At 36.8% G+C, this 22,443-nt stretch overlaps 1 protein-coding gene across 1 annotated transcript; it reads left to right on the top strand.

Moving 5' to 3' along the window:
- Positions 1 to 13,778: 13,778 nt before the first annotated feature.
- On the top strand, positions 13,779 to 14,692 carry LOC147826256 (olfactory receptor class A-like protein 1). The gene is given in 2 exon segments (XM_087181687.1): positions 13,779 to 14,262; positions 14,265 to 14,692. Coding segments are annotated over 2 exon segments (912 nt in total).
- The last annotated feature ends 7,751 nt before the right edge of the window (positions 14,693 to 22,443 follow it).

Here is a 22,443-nt window from a genome sequence, read left to right as displayed (position 1 = left end):
AGAAAGTTCAGACCAACTTCCTTCATGAATATAAACTAATATTCTCAATAATTTATTAACAATCAAATCATACAATATAGAGAAAGTATTATATGGCTGGGGTGAAGCTTGGGGGTAGAGCAGCTTACCTAGCATGCATGAGCCCCAGGGGTGAGTCTTCAGTACTAAAGAAAATTATATAATATGACCAAGTGGGATTTATTTTAGGAATTTAAAGAGAGGTTCAAGATTTTAAAACTAGTTAGTGTTATTCACCACATTACAGGCTGACAAAGAAAAATTACATGAGCATATGCATTGATGCAGAAAAAATTGACACTCATTCATGACAAAAACGAAAACTTTTGGCAAACTGGAAATACAGTTGAACTTTCTCAATTGAATAAAGAACATGTACAAACTTCTTACAGCCAATGGCATACTCTATGTTCTTGCTATTAGAAGACTGAATGCTTCCCCACAAGATCAGAAATAAAGCTTTTTGAACTATTTTTATTTTTAAATTATGTTCAAGTATAACTGATTAAAACATAATTATAATAGATTAAGTGAATAAAAATCCATAAAAATTAAAATAATATTTAATTGTTAATGGTTTGGGTCAAATTCCTATCTTTTGGAAGAAAACAAAGTTATACCTCTAAATAATACCATATATTAGATATACTTCAAAATAATCCAACTTAAATATAATCGAATTTAAATATAAAACTCTAAATATCCTATAAAGAAATATAGCCAGGGATTTAGCTCAGTGACACCGTGCCTGCCTTGCAAGTGCAAAGTCCTGAGTTCGATCCCCGGTACCCCCCCTAAAAAAGAAAAGAAAATCGTAGGCAGTTTTAAGGGGCCGGGGATTTAGCTCAGTAGTTCCGCCACCTGCCTCACAAGCAGAAGGACCCAAGTTTGATCCCCGGTACCAAAAAAAAAAAAGGAACCGAGGATTTAGCTCAGTGGTTTCGCCGCCTGCTACGCAAGCGCAACCCGAGATCGATCCCCGGTACCAAAAAAGAAATATATTGATATATTAAACCTGTGGTGAGGGAAGATAAGCATGTCCTCAACCCCACAAACCATTAAAGCTTAGCAGATTTGAGTATATGATAGTTTAAAATTTCCATAAAGCCCAAGGAACCATAAACAAGGATGGAAGACAAATAATTAATTGGGGAAAATATCTGCAAATATATTTAAAACATGGGAAAATCCATTCTATGACTAGGGATGCTTCAATCAAAAAGATAAACATCCCCCCCCCAAAAAAAACCATAGCACTTGTGAATAGGTAATCTTCATAGGACAATAATATCCCTGTAAACATTAAAAATATGTGTTTAGTCTCTCTTCTGATATAGGAACTATTATAGGAATGCATTGATCACTAAATTGTCAAAAATATGAAAAAGATTGATTATTCTCAGTATTATTGAGAGGCAAAATGGGAATGTTAACCTATTAGTAGGCTTGTGTAAATTGGGTCAGTAGTATTGGAGTATTATTAGACAGTACATAATATATTAAACATAATATACTTTATGACCTTTGGATAGATAATGAGTAGCAGAGTTTAGGATTGTTTTGAATAAGCTTATTAGCATAAAGACTTAATGATAGATTCATAATTTATTCTATGGTAGATTTTCTTTCCAAATAAACTTGAAACAACCCAAAGTCTAACCCACAAGGTAACAGTCATGTAACCTACCATAAATGACTGTAACCTACCATATGGTTGTACCATATGACTGTAACCTACCATATTCCCACATAACCGGTATCTGCAATGCTATTCAAAAGACTGAGGGAGTTCTGTGTGATGTATACTTTATAGTCGTTATTGTCCTGATTTTTTTAAAGTTTACTGAATCTTTTTAGTGTTGGAGAAAATCCAATTTCCAAAAACATATAGAACTTGAGTTCATTTTCTAAAAATTTATTTATATATTAATTGGTACATTTTAGGTATACAATACATTTACATTTATCATTGGGTGTTGATGTATCTTAGTTCTTATTTTTCCCCCAGTACCTATGCGCCCTTCACCCCTACCACCCTTCCCTATTTACATAGACTTTGTTTCCATATTTTTTTCTTTCTAATAATTTTTCCTTTCCCTTCTTCCCTTTCCCCTTTGCCTCCCGCCACCCCTACCCCTTTGGACCTTTTCCTATTTCAAATTATCAATTATTAGTTTTAATCATTTTCATCCTTATTTACACTTTCAGTTTCTCACACTAGAGAAACTATTCGGTATTTACACATGTGTGTCTTATTTCACTTAAGAGTATGGCCTCAGTATGCATCCATTTAGCTATAAATGACTCTAGTTTCTTGTTCTTTATGGCTGAGTAGTACTCCGTTTTATAAAAAAAAAACACACATCTTCTTTATCCAGTTTCCAGTTGATGGGCACTTGGGCTGTTTCCAAGCTTTAGCTATTACAAACTGTGCCGCTATAAACATAGGTGCACATATATTGCTGTGGTACGATTCTTTTAATTCTTTGGGGAAGATACCCAGTAGAGGAATCGCTGGGTCAAATGGGACCTCTAGTCCTGAATTTTGGATTGTTTTCTCTAGTTCTGTGAAGTATATTGCTGGAATTTCAATCGGTATTGCATTGAACCTATATAGTAGTTTTGGAAGTATGGCCATTTTCACTATATTGATTCTTCCTACCCAGGAACAAGGGATATCTTTCCATTTTCTTATATCCCCTTCGATCTCCTTCTTCAGAGTGCTGTAGTTTTCAGTGTAGAGGTCTTTTGCTTCCTTTGGAAAGGTTAGGTTGATTCCTAGATATTTCTTTTTTTTTGGATGCTATTGTAAAAGGAACTATTTCCCAAATTTCTCTCTCAATCAGTCTGCTATTTGCGTATATTTGTTTTTTGAGTGTTGACCTTATATCCAGCTACTCTACTGAATCTGTCAGTTAGGTCTAGAAGACTTTTGACCAAGTTTTTTGGGTCTTCTATGTAAAGTATCATATCATCAGCAAATAATGACAGTTTCACTTCTTCCTTTCCTATCTTTATTCCTTTTATTTCTTTCTCTTTTCTAATTGTTATGGCTAATGTTGCCACAACAATATTGTGCAGGAGTGGTGATAGTGGGCATCCTTGTCTTGTTCCTGATTTTAGTGTGAAAGTTTTCAGTTTTTGACCATTTAGTATGATGTTGGCTGTTGGTTTTTCATAGATAGCCTTAATCAGGTTGAGATAAAGACCTTCTATTCCAATTTTCTGTAGCGTTTTTGTCATGAATGGGTGCTGGATTTTGTCAAATGCCTTTTCTGCATCTATTGAGATGATCATATGGTTTTTGTCCTTGACTCTGTGAATATAGTGTATTACATTTACGGATTTATGGATGTTGAACCATCCTTGCATTCCCTGGGATAAATCCGACTTGATCAGGGTGTATGATCTTCTTGAAGACACTCTATTCTGTTTGCCAGTATCTTGTTGAGGATTTTTGCATCTATGTTCGTTAGGGAGATTGGTCTGTAGGTTTCTTTTTGGGTTGGGTCTTTCCCTGGTTTTGGAATCAAAGTAACACTTGCTTCCAGGAAAGAACTTGGAAGCCTTGCTTCCCTTTCAATTTCCTTGATGAGTTTAAAGAGTAATGGTGATAGTTCTTTTTTAAATGTCTTGTAGAATTCAGCAGTGAACCCATCAGGACCTGGGCTTTTCTTTGTTGGTAAAGTTTTTATTACATTTTCAATTTCACTCATTGTTATTGGGGTGTTTAGAATTTCTATATCTTCTACATTTAACTTTGGCAATTCGTATGTATCTAGGAATCTGTCCATTTCTTCTGTATTTTCCATTTTATTAGAGTACAGGTTCTTGAAGTAGGTACTGATGATCCTCTGAATTTCTGCTGGATCTGTTGTGGCTTCACCTTTTTCATTCCTAATTGCATGGATTTGAGCCTTTTCTTTCCTTTTTTTGATAAGGTTGGCTAAAGGTTTATGGATTTTATTTACTCTTTCAAAAAACCAGCTCTTTGATTCATTGATTTTTTTTTGTATCATTCTCTTAGTCTCCATTCCATTGATTTCTGCTCGGATTTTTATGATTTCCTTTCTTGTACAAGCTTTGGGTTTGTTATGCTCTTCTTTTTCTAGGAGCTTGAGGTTCTGCATTAGGTTATTTAACTGAGTTCTCTCTGTTGTCTTAATTTGGGCATTACTGCTATGAATTTCCCTTGTAGAACTGCTTTCATTGTTTCCCATACATTCCTGTATGTTGTACTGGCATTATCATTTACTTGTAGAAACTGTCTAATTTCTTCTTTAATTTCCTCTGTGACCCATTGGTTTTTCAGGAGGGTGTTATTCAATTTCCATGTGTTTGTGGGTGTTTTGCAGTTTCTTATGTTATTGATCTCCAATTTTATTGCACTATGGTCTGATAATATACAGGGGATAACTTCAATTCTTTTACATTTACTTAGATTTGCCCTATAAGCTAACATGTGATTTATTTTGGAGAATGACCTGTGTGCGGCTGAAAAGAATGTGTATTCTGATTTTGTGGGGTGGAACACTCTGTAAACATCTCCTAAGTCCATTTGTTCAATAGCTTGGTTCAGTTCTAGAATTTCATTGTTAATTTTTTTCCTAGAGGATCTATTTGGTTTTTCATGTCCATTAATATTTGTTTTGTATAGTTGGGGGCATTCGTATTTGGTGCATAAATATTTAGGATTGTCATCTCTTCCTCTTGGATTGTTCCCTTCACAAGGATGTAGTGACCATCTTTGTCTCTCTTAATTAGCTTTGGTTTGAAATCTACTTTGTCTGCAAATAAGATTGCTACCCCTACTTTTTTCTGGGTTCCTGTGGCATGGAGAACTGTTTTCCATCCTTTTACTTTCAGTCTATGAATTTCCTTTTGAGTTAGGTGTGTTTCTTGTATACAGCATATTGCTGGGATTTGCTTCTTAATCCATTCTGTCAGTCTGTTTCTTTTGATTAGTGAATTGAGGCCATTAACATTGATAGTTATAATTTGGAGATCTTGACTCATCCTTGCCATGATGTTTTATTGTTGTTGGCTCTTTTATTTCTTATTTTTCCCTCTTTCCCTTTAGTGCCTTACCTTGCCTGGTGTCTTCTCTCTGTTGGCCCTCATGGAGTTGTGACCTTCATTGTCTTTTTTCTAGGATATTGCATAAAATTGTTTGGAGTGCTGGTTTGTTGTTCATGAAATTTCTCAGGTGTTCTTTGTCGTGAAAGTATCTAATTTCCCCATTGATTTTGAAAGATAATTTTGCAGGATACAACAGTCTAGGTTGGAAGTTATTTTCTTTTAGGGCTTGAAATACTTCACTCCAGGCTCTCCTTGATTTGAGGGTTTGTGTCGAGAAATCTTCCGTGATTCTGATGGGCTTTCCTTTGTAGGTGATTTGTTTCTTTTCTCTAACCACCTGTAGAAATTTGTTCTTCTGTTGGGTTTCTGGGATCTTGACTATTATATGTCTAGGTGTAGATAGTTTTTGATCTTGGCTGGGTGGCGTTCTATATCCCTCACTTATCTGTGTGTCCAATTCTCCACCTCTGGCTGGGAAGTTTTCTACTATTACTTCTGTGAACAGTTTTTTTATATCTATTGTACTTTCTCCTGTTTTTTCATGTACTCTTATCAGTCTTATGTTATTCTTCTTTGCATCATCTAGTAGCTGTTGGATTGATTTCTCATGGTCCCTTACTATCTTTAAGAAATCTCTGTTTTCATGGTCCTTAACTGCGATCCTGTCTTCTATATCTGATATTCTGTCTTCAGATTCTCTTAGTCTGCTCTGCATGCTTTCAGTGGAGTTTTTAATCTCCTGAATATCTGTTTGAATCTGTTTCATGGATTCCATTTCTTATGTTGGGTGATCATGGTTTCCATTTCTTTCTTATGCTGGGCATTCATGGCTTCCAGCATGTTTCTGATCTCATCTATTTTCTTGTCTGTTTCTGCACTAGAGCCTCTAATCATGTCTTTCACTCTACTCACCATTTCTGTATTTATCTGGGAGATTATTTCTGCTTTGAATTTTTCTACAGCCTCATGCATCTGCTTTGTTACTTCCTGTGTTATCAGTTCAGGGTTTCCAGGTGGTTGATTATCAGACTTTTCCACCTCATTTCCCCCAGAATTTCCTTTTTGTGGTATGGAAGCCTGTGTTTGTGCCTTGCTTAAATGTCTTCTCATTTTTGTTTTTAGTACTGTCCTTGGTTTAATTCCTGGATTGATATTTCAAAATTGTTTAATGCAGGTATTTTTGTTGCTTGTGTTTAAAACCCTTATGGAATGATTGCTTTTCAGAGGTGCCTTCCAAATATGCCTTGTGTTTAGGTTTTGAGGATCTAATGACTCTGAAGCTATTTTATATTCCTTATACCAGGAAGGAAAACTGATTAGATCAATCACAACATGTTAGACCAAATGATACAATCAGCAATACCATAGCATCAAGTGCAGCTTAGAAAATTACAATTTGTGGTAGTTATTAATCTACCACATTTAACTATGTGAAGTATAATCCCCTGTGCCTCTGTAGTGTGGGACCAGGTAGCAGAAGAGCCAGAAGGCTGGAGGGGAGTGTGGAACTGGGCCTTGCAGGAGCCCGTGTGGCTAAACAGAGTGCCGGATTGGGGCAGGCCTCCCAGCCGCTCCTGGGACCTCACCATGACATGAGCAGGAACCGGGATGCAGCCAAGGAGCTTCACGATGCTTGGCTGACCCTTGGAGAGGAGCGCCAGATCTTGAGTTCATTTTTAAAGACCTTTTGGGCTTGAGCTGTTGCTCAGTGGTAAAGTGCTTGCCTAATACGTGTGAGGCCCTGGATTTAATCATGTGTAACACACATATACACACATACACAGACACACACAGAAACAAATTTTTAAAAACACTTTTACCAGGTGTGGTATCACACACCTATAATCCCAGCACTCCAGGAAGCTGAGGCAAGATGACAAATCCAAGCCCGGCCTGAGCAATTTAGTGAATTAGTGAAACCTTGTCTCAAAATAAAAAGTGAATAAGGGGGCCGGGGATTTAGCTCAGTGGTTCCAGTCCCTGCCTCGAAAGCCCAAGGTCCTGAGTTCAATCCCCGGTACCAAAAAAAAAAAAAAAAAAATGAATAAGGGCTAAGGATGTCATTCAAAAAAGTTTTTTAATTCATCAACTATGAACTGATAGAAAGACAAACTAGAGTTTCACCTTCCTTGGAAACCTGGAAAAGACTTGGAACATTTAATCACTCTTTTAATCTTTATGCTAGATTTACCTAGTATGGACAATATTTCTCAGTTCAATAACCTTGACCATGTTTCAGCAAAAGTTACATATCGATGTAACTTTTACATCATAAAAATATTGTGTATTCATGAAAAATTCGGAAAAATAAAAAAGTTTAAAAGAAGAAAAATCTCACTCAAGCCTTACAACACAAGACAACCACATTTAGTGCATTCATTTGCCTTGTGACATCATCCCAATTGTCGTTATTAAACATGTGGTAGCCAGCACAATTACCACTCTTATTTACTATGGGTGAGAGACTCTCCAGAGAGACCTTATCTCTGAAGTCAAGATCACAGCTCTCAAAGTTGAGCTCATGACAGCTGCCTAAGGATTCTGTTGCAAACACACATTCAGCAAGTTCAAAAGGTATAAATGCACCTTTTGTGCCACACAGATACAAACTGATAGCCGCCAAGAGTCACAGCAAATAGGAGCTTTTCACCTAGGCAAGTAAAATGAAAAAGAAGCATTTGATGAAAGGGGCCAAAAATAAAAATTAAGATGGCAAAGAATGGTAGTCAGGAATTTTAGAAAATATTATTTGAAAATTGAAGAGAATTCAGTGAGGAAGAATTTGTGAGTGATAATAAAAACTTGCATATAATTCATGTGTGGGGTGATGGCTGTGAAGGACAGGAGCTTTCCTGTTGCACACTACAAACATGTTTTTGTTCCATTTGGTACTGTTTTCCTACTGTTCCAATAATGGCTTACTTCATCAGGAGCCCCCAGAAGCTTGCCTTTAAATATGCAAAGTTGAGTGTCTAAAGAGGAATTGACAACATGTATCCTGAAATCAGATTGCCTGGCTTAAACTGGGACCCTAAACTCTGACTCTGTTACCTCCTAGGTTTAAGAATGTAGGAAATTTATTAACCTCATTGTGGCTCAGTTTCCACTTCTATTAAGTTGAAATAATAGTCACATTTACCTCATAGTGTTCTAAAGGACTAAGTATTACTCAATTTTTCCATAGCCTTATTATAGTTCTGATAGTTTGGGTGGGTTGATTTTTTTGTTTTCCTATTTTCCCTAAGTATTATCTAAGGAAAAATCTTTTCTTACTGTTTTTATTTGATGTCTCAGTACCAACAAAAGGAAACAAACAATGTTGACAATATACCTGTATCAGTCTTTGGAAAGCTCTTACATAGCTAAAGTGGAGGCAATTTCATAACAGGTGGAAAAACAGTAGGCTAGTACTTGAAAAAAATGAGCCACTCTGCATTTTTAATTGTTCTCAAAATCACACATGTCATTTCCTAATACATTGATACAAATTTCCCTGTTTGAAAACTACCTTTTATATTAATTTTTAAATTTGTTTTATTTCTCGGTATAAAATCAATGCATACTTATTCTTAATGTTGCCAAATGCAAAATGAATGAATGAATGAATAAATAAATAAAAATAAATGCACTCATGCTTTAGCAGAAAATTTGAGAACCTCAATGTAATTTTGGTCCCCTCTAGTCTTTTCTGACAGAGAATGTTACAGCTTTGAAATAATATATGAGCTGCATATATTATTTTTTTAAATTATATAAATTTTTACACATTTTTCAAATTCCTTTAAAATATCTTTTCAATATAAATAGAAGGAAAAATGACAGTTACTCATAACATCAAAACTTTAGATGTAAGAAATAAGTTTCAAAGACACACACACTCATTCTTCTAATCCTTCTCTTAAAGATAAGCCACTATTCTTTATTGGTACTAGAAATACACATCACTCTTGGTGCCAAGAGTGTTGCTGTATCTGTTCCATGCTAACATGTAAATGATGGTTCCAACCAAAGTAAATGCTCCACACAAGTTCCAGGAGATGAAAATGCAGCTTCCCACTGAAAACTGTGAAATTCAGTCTGAGATCCCAGCAGCACATCTCATCTTCTGTCTCTCAGAGCAGAGCACGCAGAAGACTGATGTGAAAGCACTGGGAGGGCACCCAGGAGCTATGCTTTGAAGTTACCAAATTGGCACCAGATCATGAAGTGGGTCTGATACAGAAAATAAACTGGTCAGCATTTATTTGTTTTGGTTTTGGTTTTTTGGTACCGAGGCTTGAACTTGGGACCTTGCGCTTGCGAGGCAGGCGGCAGAACCACTGAGCTAAATCCCTAGCCCTGGTCAGCATTTAAAAGAGAAACTAAAGCCTGGTATTGTGCCATATACCTGTAATCTCAGCCCTGGACAGGCTGAGGCAGGAAGATCAAGACCAGCCTGAGCTATGTAGTGAGACAATGTCTCAGAAAGGGGGAGGGAGGACCCAAAGCAAGAACTCATGGAAATATGTATTGTTGGGGGGGGGCACACGTCTGTAATCCCAGCACTTGGGAGGCTGAAGCAGGAGGATTACTGTGAGATGGAGGCCAGCATGGGATACATAGTGAGTTCAAGACCAGCCTGAACTACAAAGCAAGACCCTCTCTCAAAAAAAATTTTTTTAAAGGCCCTGTTTCTCCTGTAAGAACACAACTTTCTATTTGTTACTGCCCTTTTCCAAAACTCCATTCTCATCTTCACCCCCATTCCTTGTGTACACCTACATGTGTGTATAGGAAGTATTCACACATTTTCATTGTACTTCAGGCTAGAGTTAGATGATTTTAAATTTAGTTTTTGGCTTTTATAAAGGACAAAGCACTTACAGATAGGTACTGTGCATATGCATAAACAGCACATTTATTCTCAGAATGTGAAATGCAGGGCTTGATTGGCCCTCTAGGAAACTTACACAGGGAACACAGTATGAGCTAAGTTTCATGGGATTGCTTTGGCTTTATAAGTACATGTGAAAATGAATAGAATTTCTAGAGAAAGGGGTAGGCAGAAGGGACTCCAGAAAGAGAATTAAGCAGAGCTACCCAGAGCATAGCCAGTAGCATAGGAAATCTAGTACATCTTGGAACTAGATTTCAGATTCTAGTGCTGTTCACTGAAAAATCACTCAGACTTGGGCAGTCTTCACTTGTTTATCAAATATTCTGAGCTGTAAAGGAAGTCATATCAAATCACTAACATCAAGTATTTAGATATGCACTCTGGAATTTACCAGAATGAGTCAAGTAGATCTACATACAGTACCAATCCAAGAAATTCAACAAGATCATTAAGCATTTATGAGAAAAACTGTGTAGACAAAGATATAACAAGGGTGAATTTTATCAGTAGGCTGCAATGAATTTTTACAAGCGTGCATGCACATTAGGGTGACTACAGAGAGAGAGAGAGAAAGAAAGAGAGAGAAAAACATATATGTGAAACAATTAAAATTTTTTCAGTGTAGGAAGTGAAATCATGTTGGTTAGATGCAATTCTACTTTTTAAGCAGCTGTAACACACTTGAGTTAGAGAATTTTTTAATTTGTGGCTGGATTAGCCCTTCTTCAAACATAAACTTTATTCTGAGAAAGGGTATTTGAGAAAAAGATGGAATTAATACTTGTGGACTAACAACATATTGTTTTGGAATACACTGGACATGGAGAATATCATCTTTAACAAATAAAGAAGTTGGGCTGAGTATTTAGCTCAGTGGGGCCGCCACCTACTGCACAAGGTCCTATGTTCAATTCCCGCGCCCCCCCTACAAAAAAAAAGGAAGTACTTTAAGAATTAAGTCTATTTAGCATTTTCTTACTTCTCCAGGAAAGCAATGTTTTATTCCCAACAAGAAGTGTTCATGCTGAACAGTAAACACTGCTCTTTACTTATAATAATGTAGAGCTGACATGTTTGATAGAGAGGGTGGTGAACAATGTCTAGAGAAATTACCAACATTAAGACAATTTTTGTAATACCTTTTATAACATGTTTCCTAAAGTATAGACAACAAAATTGTATTGCTAACAAGATGTACTATATCTTTCTTTGCTATGCTAATATAAATTAAAATCACCTTTAAACACTACTAATTCAATGTATTGGAGAAAATGTAGAAAGACAAGTAACAAATGTGAATAAATTGTGAATGCAAAATAAGTCAAAATGCAAACAAACATATAGGTCCAATTTCTTGGTTTTTTGTTTGTCTTTGAGGGGGCTACGGGGGATCAAAGTCGAGATCTTGCGCTTGCGCTTACCAGGCAGGCAGCGGCACCACTGAGCTAAATCCCCAGCCCATTCTATCGTGTTTTTATAATTTACTGCACACTATTAGAAATGATTTTTTGTCCAAATTATAGCTTTTAGGTGACTCTCATGGTATTATAGCCCCCAATGTTTTTAGAGTCCCATTAAGATTTTAATTTCTATTTAACTCAGAGGAAAAAAATATAATAAATATGTAAGAGTTATTGATATAAAAGCATTTTATAGTAATCAATATATAATAATGAACGCAGCCTGAATTCTGTTCGTCTTTATTCTGATGCAGTCACAAGCTGTCATTTTTGTGGGAGTGGTTTTTGACACAGAGTCTTACTATGTATTTCAGGCTTGCCTTGAATTCGAATTCCTCCTTCCTCAGCCTCCTAAATGCTGGGATGTGTGTCCCCACACCTGGCAAAAAATTATAATTTGTTTTTGTTTTGTTTTGTTTTATTTTTATTTTTCCTTTTACAAACTATAATTTTGGATATTGCCAAGGCCCTGTAAAAATTTTACTGTGATCTTGGGTCCCAGGACATTGGCAAACAGACCTAATGTATGTTAGAGGTTACACATTGGAGGAAGCTTTTTGGTGAATAGGCAAAAGGAAAGAGTTAATATACTGAATTGGAAATTTGCCAACAAAAAGTCTTAAGTCCAGATTAACCTAGATTAAAATTTTCAGTTCCTATTCCCAAAATATGTACTTAGAGCTTCCGAACAGCCATAGAAGAATCTATATACAATGTAATAGTTAAGAGCATAAATTTGTAAGCCAGACTCCCTTGACTTGAATTCTGGATCACTCTTTTATTAATGGAATAAATGGCGCCTACCCAATAGGTTACCATGAATGAAAATATATAGAAATTAGTGTCCATATATTTACAATCTCACCCAAAATCTTTGGGGCAAAATTGTGTTTAAGATTTAAGTAGTTTTTTTAAGAATACGTAAATGTACTAGTGTGTAATAGTAAATACTACAAGGATTGTACAAATACAAGGCTGAGGTAGCACTTGTAATCAAACATACTCATATTTCTGCAGCAGAGTGCAGAATATCCACACTAGATGCTGTCAACATAAATCTCACATGGCCTCACATAGTTTCAGGCTTATGGGGGGGGGGGGGGCGGGGGGTGATATGTGTCCAGCAGATCTGGTGAGGTTGTGTTGCTGTGTGAATTTTTTGTTTAGACTTTGCTTTTCAGGCTTTTGTTTTTTTTCTTCTCTTTTCCTCAGATTTTGGCAATAGAGTAAGAGATTATACACTTGGCTCCAGAATCCCAACAGAAAACAAGTATACAATCAAATTAGTTTGAGGGCCAGGGATTTAGCTCAATGGTTCCGCCACCTGCCTCGCAAGGTCCCCAGTTCGATCCCTGATACCAAAAAAAAAAAAAAAAAGTAGATGGGCTTCAAAGAAGTCACTTAAAAGTAATGACTTGCCAAAAATGGACTGCTTTACTAAATTAGTTTGATTAAGAAATTGGCTGATGTTTATTTTCGAAGCTTGCTTTAGCAGTAATATGGAAACTAATGAAACGAAAAAAGAAAAGAATAATGCAAAAAATCAATAAAAACAGAGCCTTATTATTCCTTTGAAGAAGCAAATAAGGGCCAGGGATTTAGCTCAGTGGTTCTGCTGCCTGCCTGGCAAGTGGAAGGACCCAAGTTCAATCCCTGGCATGAAAAAAAAAACAAAAAAAAAAAAACAGAAGAAGCAAATAAAATGATAGTAACCAAAAAAAAAAAAAAGGACAAAAAACAATAAAAAGAAAAGAAAAAGTGATGGTTATCTAGATAGTGAAGTTAAAAGAAAAGAAGAAAAATAAATGAATTTTTAGAATAAAGACATCGACATATCTAAGTCACTTGATGCAAGGGTTTAGGCAGACTCAGGCAGAGTGGAGGGCAGATGGAACTGTGTAGTGATTCCCCCCGGGGGGTGAGCCCTGACTGTGTACCTTCCACCCCTACAATGGGCTCTACTTCTGAAATTCAAAAGCTAACACTCAGCCCCCTTTTCTCTCCTTTCTGCTGTCCTTTCCTTCCCAGAGGCAAGAAACCAGAGCAGTCTAAGAGCAGGACAAATGGAGTGAGGAAATGGGAGTGGGCTGCAGGTGTTGCTAAATAAAACGAAGCTATGATTGCCTCACACACATCTAATTCAATTCCAGTTGTCTTCAAAGGTGCTCCAAAGTGACAAAGGTGATCTTCCCCATAAAACATAACTCTAGAAGTTAACCATAGAGTAGTGGTTAATTTTTAATGCCTCTCTAGGGTCACAAGTGATAACTGCTAAATTATGGGACCTTTTTAAAAACAGGTAACAGGAATTGATCCTCCACTTCTGCTGTTTATGAACTGTGAAAATGACTTCAACAACTAGAATCCTGGGAATTGCTTTTCTCTTTCAAGTTGGGCTTGGTGTCCTGGGGAATGCCATTCTCTTTGTGTGCTAAATTCACATTTTCATTGTGAATGCCAAGCAGAGGCCCATATGCCTAATAATAGCCCACTTGTCGTTGGTCCGCATGTTATTAGTTTGTACCATAGGAGTCCCTGAAGCAGCAGCAGCTCTGGGCTACAGAACTCTCATAGATGATGTTATATGTAAGACAAATATTTACCTGCACAGAGTGTCACAAGGCCTCTCCATCTGCTTGACAAGCTTCTTAAGCGTTGTTCAGACCATCACCATTAGTCCCAGTAGCCTTTATTGGGCTGTATTCAAAACCAGAAACTCATTGTACATCCTTTACTCCTTTTCCTTTGCTTGGATCCTTAATCTACTTGTATCTTCCAACATGATTATCTCAATGACAGCCCTCAAGAATGGAAATATATCCAAAGTAATTACCAACCTTGTTTTATTTTGCCAATAAATGATCTCATTAAATGTTTTTTTCTCATATTGTTGGCCTTGCGAGACATCTCCTTCCTGGGTTCTATGTGCTGGACTGGTGGGTATATGATTCTCCTTCTCTGCAGATACCACAAGCAAACACAGCACCTTTGCAAGTCAAGCACCCCTTTCAAAATGAACCATGTGATGAGAGCAACTAAAAAGGTCATCATTCTATCTCTGACCTTCATCTCTTTCTATGGGATCGATACGACTCTTTCCGTTAGTCTAGGTTACTTTTCAAGAAATGAACCTGTGATTTTGAATGTTACACAGTTCATTTGGGTGAGGTTCGCTTTACTAAGCCCTATGGTGTTTCTTAGCAACAACAGCAAACTGCACATATTTTGGGCATCTGTCTTTGAGAAAATAAGGAATTGATTAACAAAATGGAGGAACAAATGACATCCAAACGCTGAGGTAAGGCTCAACTAAGTCAATTAAAAACGTAATTATTCCAATTAATAAAGAATGAAACCTATTAGTACATTGTCATTTTCATATCCTTAGAAAAATAAATTTTAATTCCTCATACATAAAAATAATAACTAGTAATAAAAAATTAAAATGATTACTCTGAGTGGAAAAACCAATTCTAAAAGGAAACTATGATTTAATCTACAACATCCTTGAAATGACAAATTATAGAAATGAAGAAGAATTCTTCTCAGGGCATTGGGTAGCCGCAAAATTTTTAAGCACCAGAGTCTCTGTTCTCGCGCTTCAGATTTTATCTCTCTCTTTTTGTCATGGAGGGTCCCATAAAACGTAGCCCTATGCCTGCATATAGGAGCAGAGAGGCAGATATGTCTCCATATTTCTCCCTCATGCACTTGAAGAAACCTTTAAATTAAATTAGTGATCTGAGACTGGTGCCTATGGACTGTGACCAGTAAAAGGGCAATGGACTCTGGAGTCTAACCAGCATCCCTAGGGTTGATGAGGGAGGTGGTCCCTTCAATGTCCTCCAGAATTCTTAGTCAAGAAGAGAACCCCCTACTTTGTATAATCAGTGTAGGGGGTGGTGGTTAGCATTGAATTTAAAGTAAAAAACTAAACAAGCCAACTAGAAGTCCCATGGGATACAGCAAAACATAGGAAAAGCAGTGTTCCATTGAGCCACTGACCCAGACTTCTAGGAGAGGCAAATACATACTTCTTGGTCATAAAATAAAGAAATTATGAAGTATGATCTAAATAATAGACATTCCTAAATAACAGACATTCACATTCTTGTCAACTGTCATCTCCAGTCTCAGGAAGCCCTTCCTCTCAAGACTTCCATGGCTGCTGTTGAGCCACCTACGCAGTCCCTTCTGCCTGCCTCGGCCTGGATTATCAGAGACTCTTTTAAAGACAGTGATGGATCCATGGAAACTTCCACAAAATCTGCAGGACTACGAGGCCACCTGAACATGACTATTTAAAACCGCAAACCCTATGCTGGCTACTCTTTGCTCTCTGTATCCTGATTGATTTTTTCTCCCTGTAGAATTTAACCTTCCAAAATACTTTACAATTTATTATTTATTTGTGTTACTCATTTCTCTTTCTTACTTACTGCTTATCTGCTTCCCTCTGTTTGAAAACCAACTCCCGTCTCAGTTGCACTACTGACATATCCCAGTGGCTAGGACAGATTGGCTCAGGCAAACATTGTGTACCTGTTAGCAGGGTCTAGATGAAAAGAGGACCAAAGAGAGGAAGAGAAAGAGAGAGAGAGAATGAACCTTGAGAGTCAGGCTCCTGGGCTGCAGGCATCGTCTCACCAGAACCTGATCGTGGGTTTTGAAGGATGGAAAACAGTGAGCAGCAGGGTTCTGAACACCACCGCTGTCCTGCTTCTGGTTAACCTTCAGGTTAAGAAAAAGAGAAAAAGGCTCGGCTTTAGAAAATCATAATATTTACAATGAAACCCAAAAGAAAATTTCAAGAGGGTAAACATGTGGCTATCTGTATGTTGTTACCATTCTCTCTCAAGCTTTCTCCTGAGATAGGAAAGAAGAAAGAGGGGAGGAGATGAAATTACTCTTACACTTTAGAACATAGTGGTTTTTTATTATTATTCATTAAGTTTATTGGTACATTTTGGGTATACAACATGATGACACTCACCATTGGGAATTTGTACCTTCACATGATATATTTTGGTTCTTATTTTCCCCCCTTCCCCTGCCCTCCCTCCACCCCCTCCACCCCCTCCACCTTTCCCTATTTACAAAGACCTTGTTTCTGGTTTTCCCCTTTCTTGTATTTATTCCTTTCCCTTTTTTCCTTTTTTCCTTTTTTTTGGGGGGGGGGATTAATTCTGTATTTTTTGGTTTACAGGGGCCCTCTTTTCCCAAGAGAGGATTTTGTTCATAATTTTTACAGTTGGCACTAGCTATGAAGTTTTTACCCCATGCTGCTTTCCAAGGGATAAAGACAGGAAAGAGAAAACAAATGCTGCAAACTCACTTCACACTCACTGACTGCTCTCTATGTTTGACAGACTTCCAATTCTCTTGCTCATGTTTCTTTTTCAGAGCCCTCATGTAGTCGCCTTTTGCATTCTGTCTAGAGATTCTAGTTGTTGAAATTGAAAAAAATTAGATTTAGTGGGCTTGCTCCATCTTCGTGAGACTGACGTGCTGCCTACTGCACTTAGGAGGCAGTCACTTGCTCCATCTGTAAAAGTTTAAATTTCTGGTTAATTTCTTCTTTTTTTTTTTTGCTTAAATTCTTTTTTTTTTTTTTTGGTACCGGGGATTAAACTCAGGACCTTGTACTTGCGAGGCAGGCTGCAGAACCTCTGAGCTAAACCCCCAGCCCTTAAATTCTTTTATTGGTGCATTTTAGGTATACAGTATGTTTACATTTATCATTGGGTGCTTGTACCTATACATGATGTATCTTGGTTCTTATTTTTTCCCCATTCCCTGTCCTCCCTTCACCCCCTCCAACCTTCCCTCCCTATTTACAAAGACTTTGTTTCCATTTTTTCCTTTTCTCATAATTTTTCCTTTCCCTTTTTTCCTTTCCCCTGCTGTTCCCACTTCCCCTTTCCCTCTGGACCTTTTCTTCCTATTTGAAATTATCTATTATTTATTTTGATCCTTATTTACACTTTCAGTTTCTCACACTAGAGAAACTATTCCGTATTTACACGTGTGTCCTATTTATTTCACTTAAGAATATGGCCTCAATGTGCATCCATTTAGCTATCAATGTCTCTACTTTCTCATTCTTTATGGCTGAGTAGTACTCTATTTTATATTTTAAAGAAACACATCTTCTTTATCCAGTCTTCAGTTGATGAGCAATTGGGCTGTTTCCAAATTTTAGGTATTACAAACTGTGCCGCTATAAACATGGGTGCACATGTATCGCTATGGTATGGTTCTTTTAATTCTTTTGGGAAGATACCCAGCAGGGGAATAGCTGGGTCAAATGGGACCTCTAGTCCTAGCTCTTTGAGGTATCTCCATACTAATTTCCATAGTGGTTGCACCAGTCTACACTCCCACCAACAATGGAGAAGAGTTCCTTTCTCCCCACACCCCCGCCAGCATTTGTTATTGGTTGATTTCATGATAGCAGCCATCCTTTCTTGAATGAGATGGAATCTCAGGGTTGTTTTCACCTGCATCTTTCCAATGACCAGTGATGTTGAACATTTTTTCATATGTTTATTTGCTATTTCTACTTCTTTGTCTGAGAAATGTCTGTTCATTTCAGATGCCCAATTTTGGATTAGGTCTTTTACTTTGGGAAATCTGATTTTTTTCTTTTGGTACCAGGGATCAAATGCAGGACCTTGCACTTGCAAGGCAGGTTCAGTGCCACTGAACTAAATCCCCAGTGAGGTCTGATTTTTTTAGATTCTTTATATATTCTGGATAGACTTTTGCTTGAGCAACAGCTGGTAAAGTTTTTTTTCCCACCTTGTGGGTTGTCTCTTCACTCTGTTGGTGGTTTCTCTTGCTGTGCAGTGGATTTTAAATTAGATGAGATCCCAGTTGATGATTCTTTGTGCTATTTCACATGCGACTGAGGTTTTGTTCATTGAATCTTTTCCAACAACAGTGTCTTCAAGAGTTCTACCTAACCTCTCTTCCAGCTGATTTAGTGTGTCTGTTTTAATGTTTAGATCTTTGATCCATTTCAATTTTAGTTTAGTGCATGGTGAGAGATATAGGTCTAGTTTTAATCTTTTGCAAGTTGAAGCCCAGTTTTTCCAACACCACTTATTAAAAAGGCTATCTTTCCCCCAGTGAGGGTGTTTTGCTCCTTTGTCAAAGATGAGGTGGCCAAGTATATCTAAAGTTGTTTCTGCATCATCTAATCTGTTCCACTGATCCTCAGGTCTGTTTCTTTTCCAGTACCATTCTGTTTTTATCACAGTAGCTTTCTAGTATAGTTTCAAGTTGGGGATTTTGATACCCTCTACCTTGCCTTTGTTGCCTAGAATTGCTTTTGCTATTCTAGGTCTTTTCTTGTTCCAAATGAATTTTTGGGTTGTTTTCTCAAGTTCTGTGAAGTATGCTGTTGGAATTTCAATTGGGATTGCATTAAAACTATATAGTAGTTTTGAAAGTATGGCCATTTTCACTATATTCGTTCTTCCTACCCAGGAGCAAGGGATATCTTCCCATTTTCTGATATACTCTTCGATCTCTTTTTTTAGAGTGTTGTAGTTTTCAGAGTGGAGGTCTCTGATTTCTTTCGTTAGGTTGATTCCTAGGTGTTTCATTTTTTTGGATGCTTTTGTGAAAGGAGTTGTTTCTCCAGTTCCTTTCTTAGTGAGTCTGTTGTTTATGTACAAAAAGACTATTGATTTTTGTTTGTTGACCTTATATCCAGCTACTCTACTGAATTTTGTTATTAAGTCTAGAAGACTTTAGGCGGAGTTCTTGGGGGTCTTCTACATAGAGTATCATGTCATCTACAAATAATGACAATTTAACTTCTCTGTTTCCTATCTTTATTCCTTTTATTTCTTTCTCTTATCTAATTGCTCTAGCTAATGTTTCCAGAACTATATTGAACAGGAGTGGTGGTAGTGGACATCCTTGTCTTGTTCCTGATTTTAGAGTGAAAGCTTTCAGTTTTTGTCCATTTAATATGATGTTGGCTGTTGGCTTTTCATACATGGTTTTTATCAGGTTGAGATAAAGACAATCTAGTCCAATTTTCTAAAAGATTTTTATCATGAATGAGTGTTGGATTTTGTCAAATGCTTTTTCTGCATCTATTGAGATGATCGTGGTTTTTATATAGTGTATTACATTTATTGATTTGTGTATGTCGAATCATCCCTGCATCCCTGGGATGAATCTCACTTGGTCAGGGTGGATGATCTTCTTGATGATCTTCTGCATTCTGTTTGTCAGTATCTTATTGATGATCGTTGTATCTATGTTCATTAGTGAGATTGGCCTATAGTTCTCTTTTTTGATTGGGTCTTTCTCTGCTTTGGGGATCAAGGTGATGCTTGCTTCCAGGAATGAATTTGGGAGTATTGCTTCCTTTTCAATTTCATTGAAGAGTTTAAACAGTAGTGGCAATAGTTCTTCTCTAAAGTCCTGTAGAATTCAGCAGTGAAGCCATCAGGACCCAAGCTTTTCTTCATTTGTAAATTTTTAATTACGTTTTCAATTTCATGGATTGATATTGGATTGTCCATTTCTTCTGTGTTTTCCATCTTATTGGCACATGGGTTCTCAAAGTAGGTATTGATGATCCTCTGAATTTCTGCTGAATCCACTGTAATTTCATCCTTTTCATTCCTAATTGCATGGATTTGGACCTTTTCTTTCCTTTTTTTTTTTTTTTTTGGTACTGGGGATCAAACTTGGGTCCTTGACTTTCGAGGCAGGCGGCAGAACCACTGAGCTAAATCCCCGGCCCCTTTTCTTTCCTTTTTTGATAAGGTTGAATAAGGGTTTGCACATTTTGTTTATTCTTTCAAAGAACCAACTCCTTGCTTCATTGATTTTTTTTGTACTGTTCTCTTAGTCTCCATTGCATTGATTTCTGCTCTGATCTTTATAATTTGTTCTCTTGTATGAGCTTTTTTTTTTCTAGAAGCTTGAGGTTCACCATTAGGTTGTTTATTTGAGCTCGCTCTGTTTTCCTAACATGAGTATTCACTGCTATGAATTTCCCTGACAAGACTGCTTTCATTGTGCCCCATAAATTCCAATATGTTGTATTGGTATTGTCATTTAATTATAGAAACTGTCTAATTTCTTCTTTAATTTCCTCTGTGAGCCATTGGTTGTTCAGGAGTGTGTTGTTCAATTTCCATGTGTTTATGAAGTTCTTGTGGGGGTTTTTTGCTATTACTCTCCAATTTCATCACACTATGGTCTGATAATATACAGGGGATAACTTCAATTCCTTTGCACTTACTTAAACATGTTCTATGAGTGAGTATGTGGTCTGTTTTGGAGAATGACCCATGTGCAGCTGAAAAGAATATGTATTCTTATTTTGTGGGCTGGAGCACTCTGTAAACATCTGTTAAGTCCATTTGTTCAAGAGTTTGGCTGAGTTCTAGTATTTCGTTGTTTATTTTTTGTCTAGTTGATCTATCTATTTGTGACAGTGGGGTATTGAGGTCTCCCACTACTATTATATTAGTGCTTATTTGATTTTTCATACCTGTTAATATTTGTTTTACATAATTAGGTGCACTAGTATTTGGTGCATATATATTTATGATTGTCAACCCATCCTCTTGGATTGTTCTCTTTACAAGGATGTAGTGGCCTTCTTTGTCTCTCTTAATTAGTCTTGTTTTGAAATCCATTTTATGAAAATGGATTAGGTCTTTAAATTTGGGAGGTCTGATTTTTTTTAGTTCTTTATATATTCTAGATATTAATACTTTGTCAGAGGAATAGCTGACAAAAGTTTTTTGGCACACTGTAGGTTGTCTTCTGTTGGTGGTTTCTTTTGCTGAGCAAGAGCTTTTTTTTTTTTTGGAACCGAGGATCGAGCTCTGAACCTTGCGCTTGGGAAGCAGGCACCAAAACCAATGAGCTAAATCCCTGGCCCCAAGCAAAAGCTTTTTAATGAGATAAGAGCCCTGTTGTTGATTCTTTGTAATAATTCCTATGCAATTGAGGTTTTGTTCATAAAGTCTTTGCCTACACCAATGTCTTCAAGAGTTCTACCTATTGTATCTTCCAGCAGACTTAGTGTTTTTCTTTTAATATTTAGATCTTTGATCCATTTTGATTTTAGTTTAATGCATGGTGAAAGATATGAGTCTAATTTAACCTTCAGCATGTGGAAAGCCAATTTTTCCAGCACCATTAATTAAGAAGGCTATCTTTCTTCCAGTGACAGTGTTTGGCTCCTTTGTCAAAGATAAGGTGGTTGAGTGTGTTTGGAGTTGTTTCTGCATCCTCTAATCTGTTCCCTTGATCCTCAGGTCATTTTTTGTTGTTGTTTTTTCTCTTTTTTTGCCAGCACCATGCTGTATTTATCACAGTCGCTTTGTAGCATAATTTCAAGTCAGGGATTGTGATGCTCTCTGCCTTGCCTTTGTTGCCCAGAAATGCTTTTGTTATTCTAGGTGTCTTCTGGTTCCAAATGAATTTTAGGATTGTTTTCTCTAATTCTGTGAGATATGCTATTGGTATTTTTTATCAGGATTGCATTAAATTTGTGTAATAATTTTGGAAGAAGACTTATTTACTATATTGTTTCTTCCTATCTAATAACAAGGGATATCTTTCCATTTTCTGATATCCTCTTCAATCTCCTTTTTCAGAGTACTGTCAATTTCAATGTAAAGGTCTTTTACTTCCCTCATTAGACTGATTCTTGAGAATTTTTTTTTTTTGGATGCTACTGTGAAAGGTGTTGTTTCCCTAATTTTTCTCTCAGTGAGTTTGTTATTTATGTACAGGAATGCTATTTATTTTTGAGTACTGACTTTGTATCCAGCTATGCTACTAAATTTGGTTGTCAGATGTAGAAGTCTTTTGGTGGAGTTTTGGGGGTCTTCTATGTAGAGCATAATATCATCATTAAATGACAATTTAACTTCTTTGTTTCCTATCTTTATTCCTTATATTTCTTTCTCTTATCTAATTGCTCTGGCTAATGTTTTCAGAACTATAATGAACAGGAGTGGTGGC

This window comes from Heterocephalus glaber, unplaced genomic scaffold, assembly GCF_053883595.1.
Source record: "Heterocephalus glaber isolate CG9 unplaced genomic scaffold, H.glaber_assembly_v1.0 deba00001472, whole genome shotgun sequence".
NCBI classification, from domain to species: domain Eukaryota; kingdom Metazoa; phylum Chordata; class Mammalia; order Rodentia; family Bathyergidae; genus Heterocephalus; species Heterocephalus glaber.
This window is presented reverse-complemented; position numbering and strand designations above follow the sequence as displayed.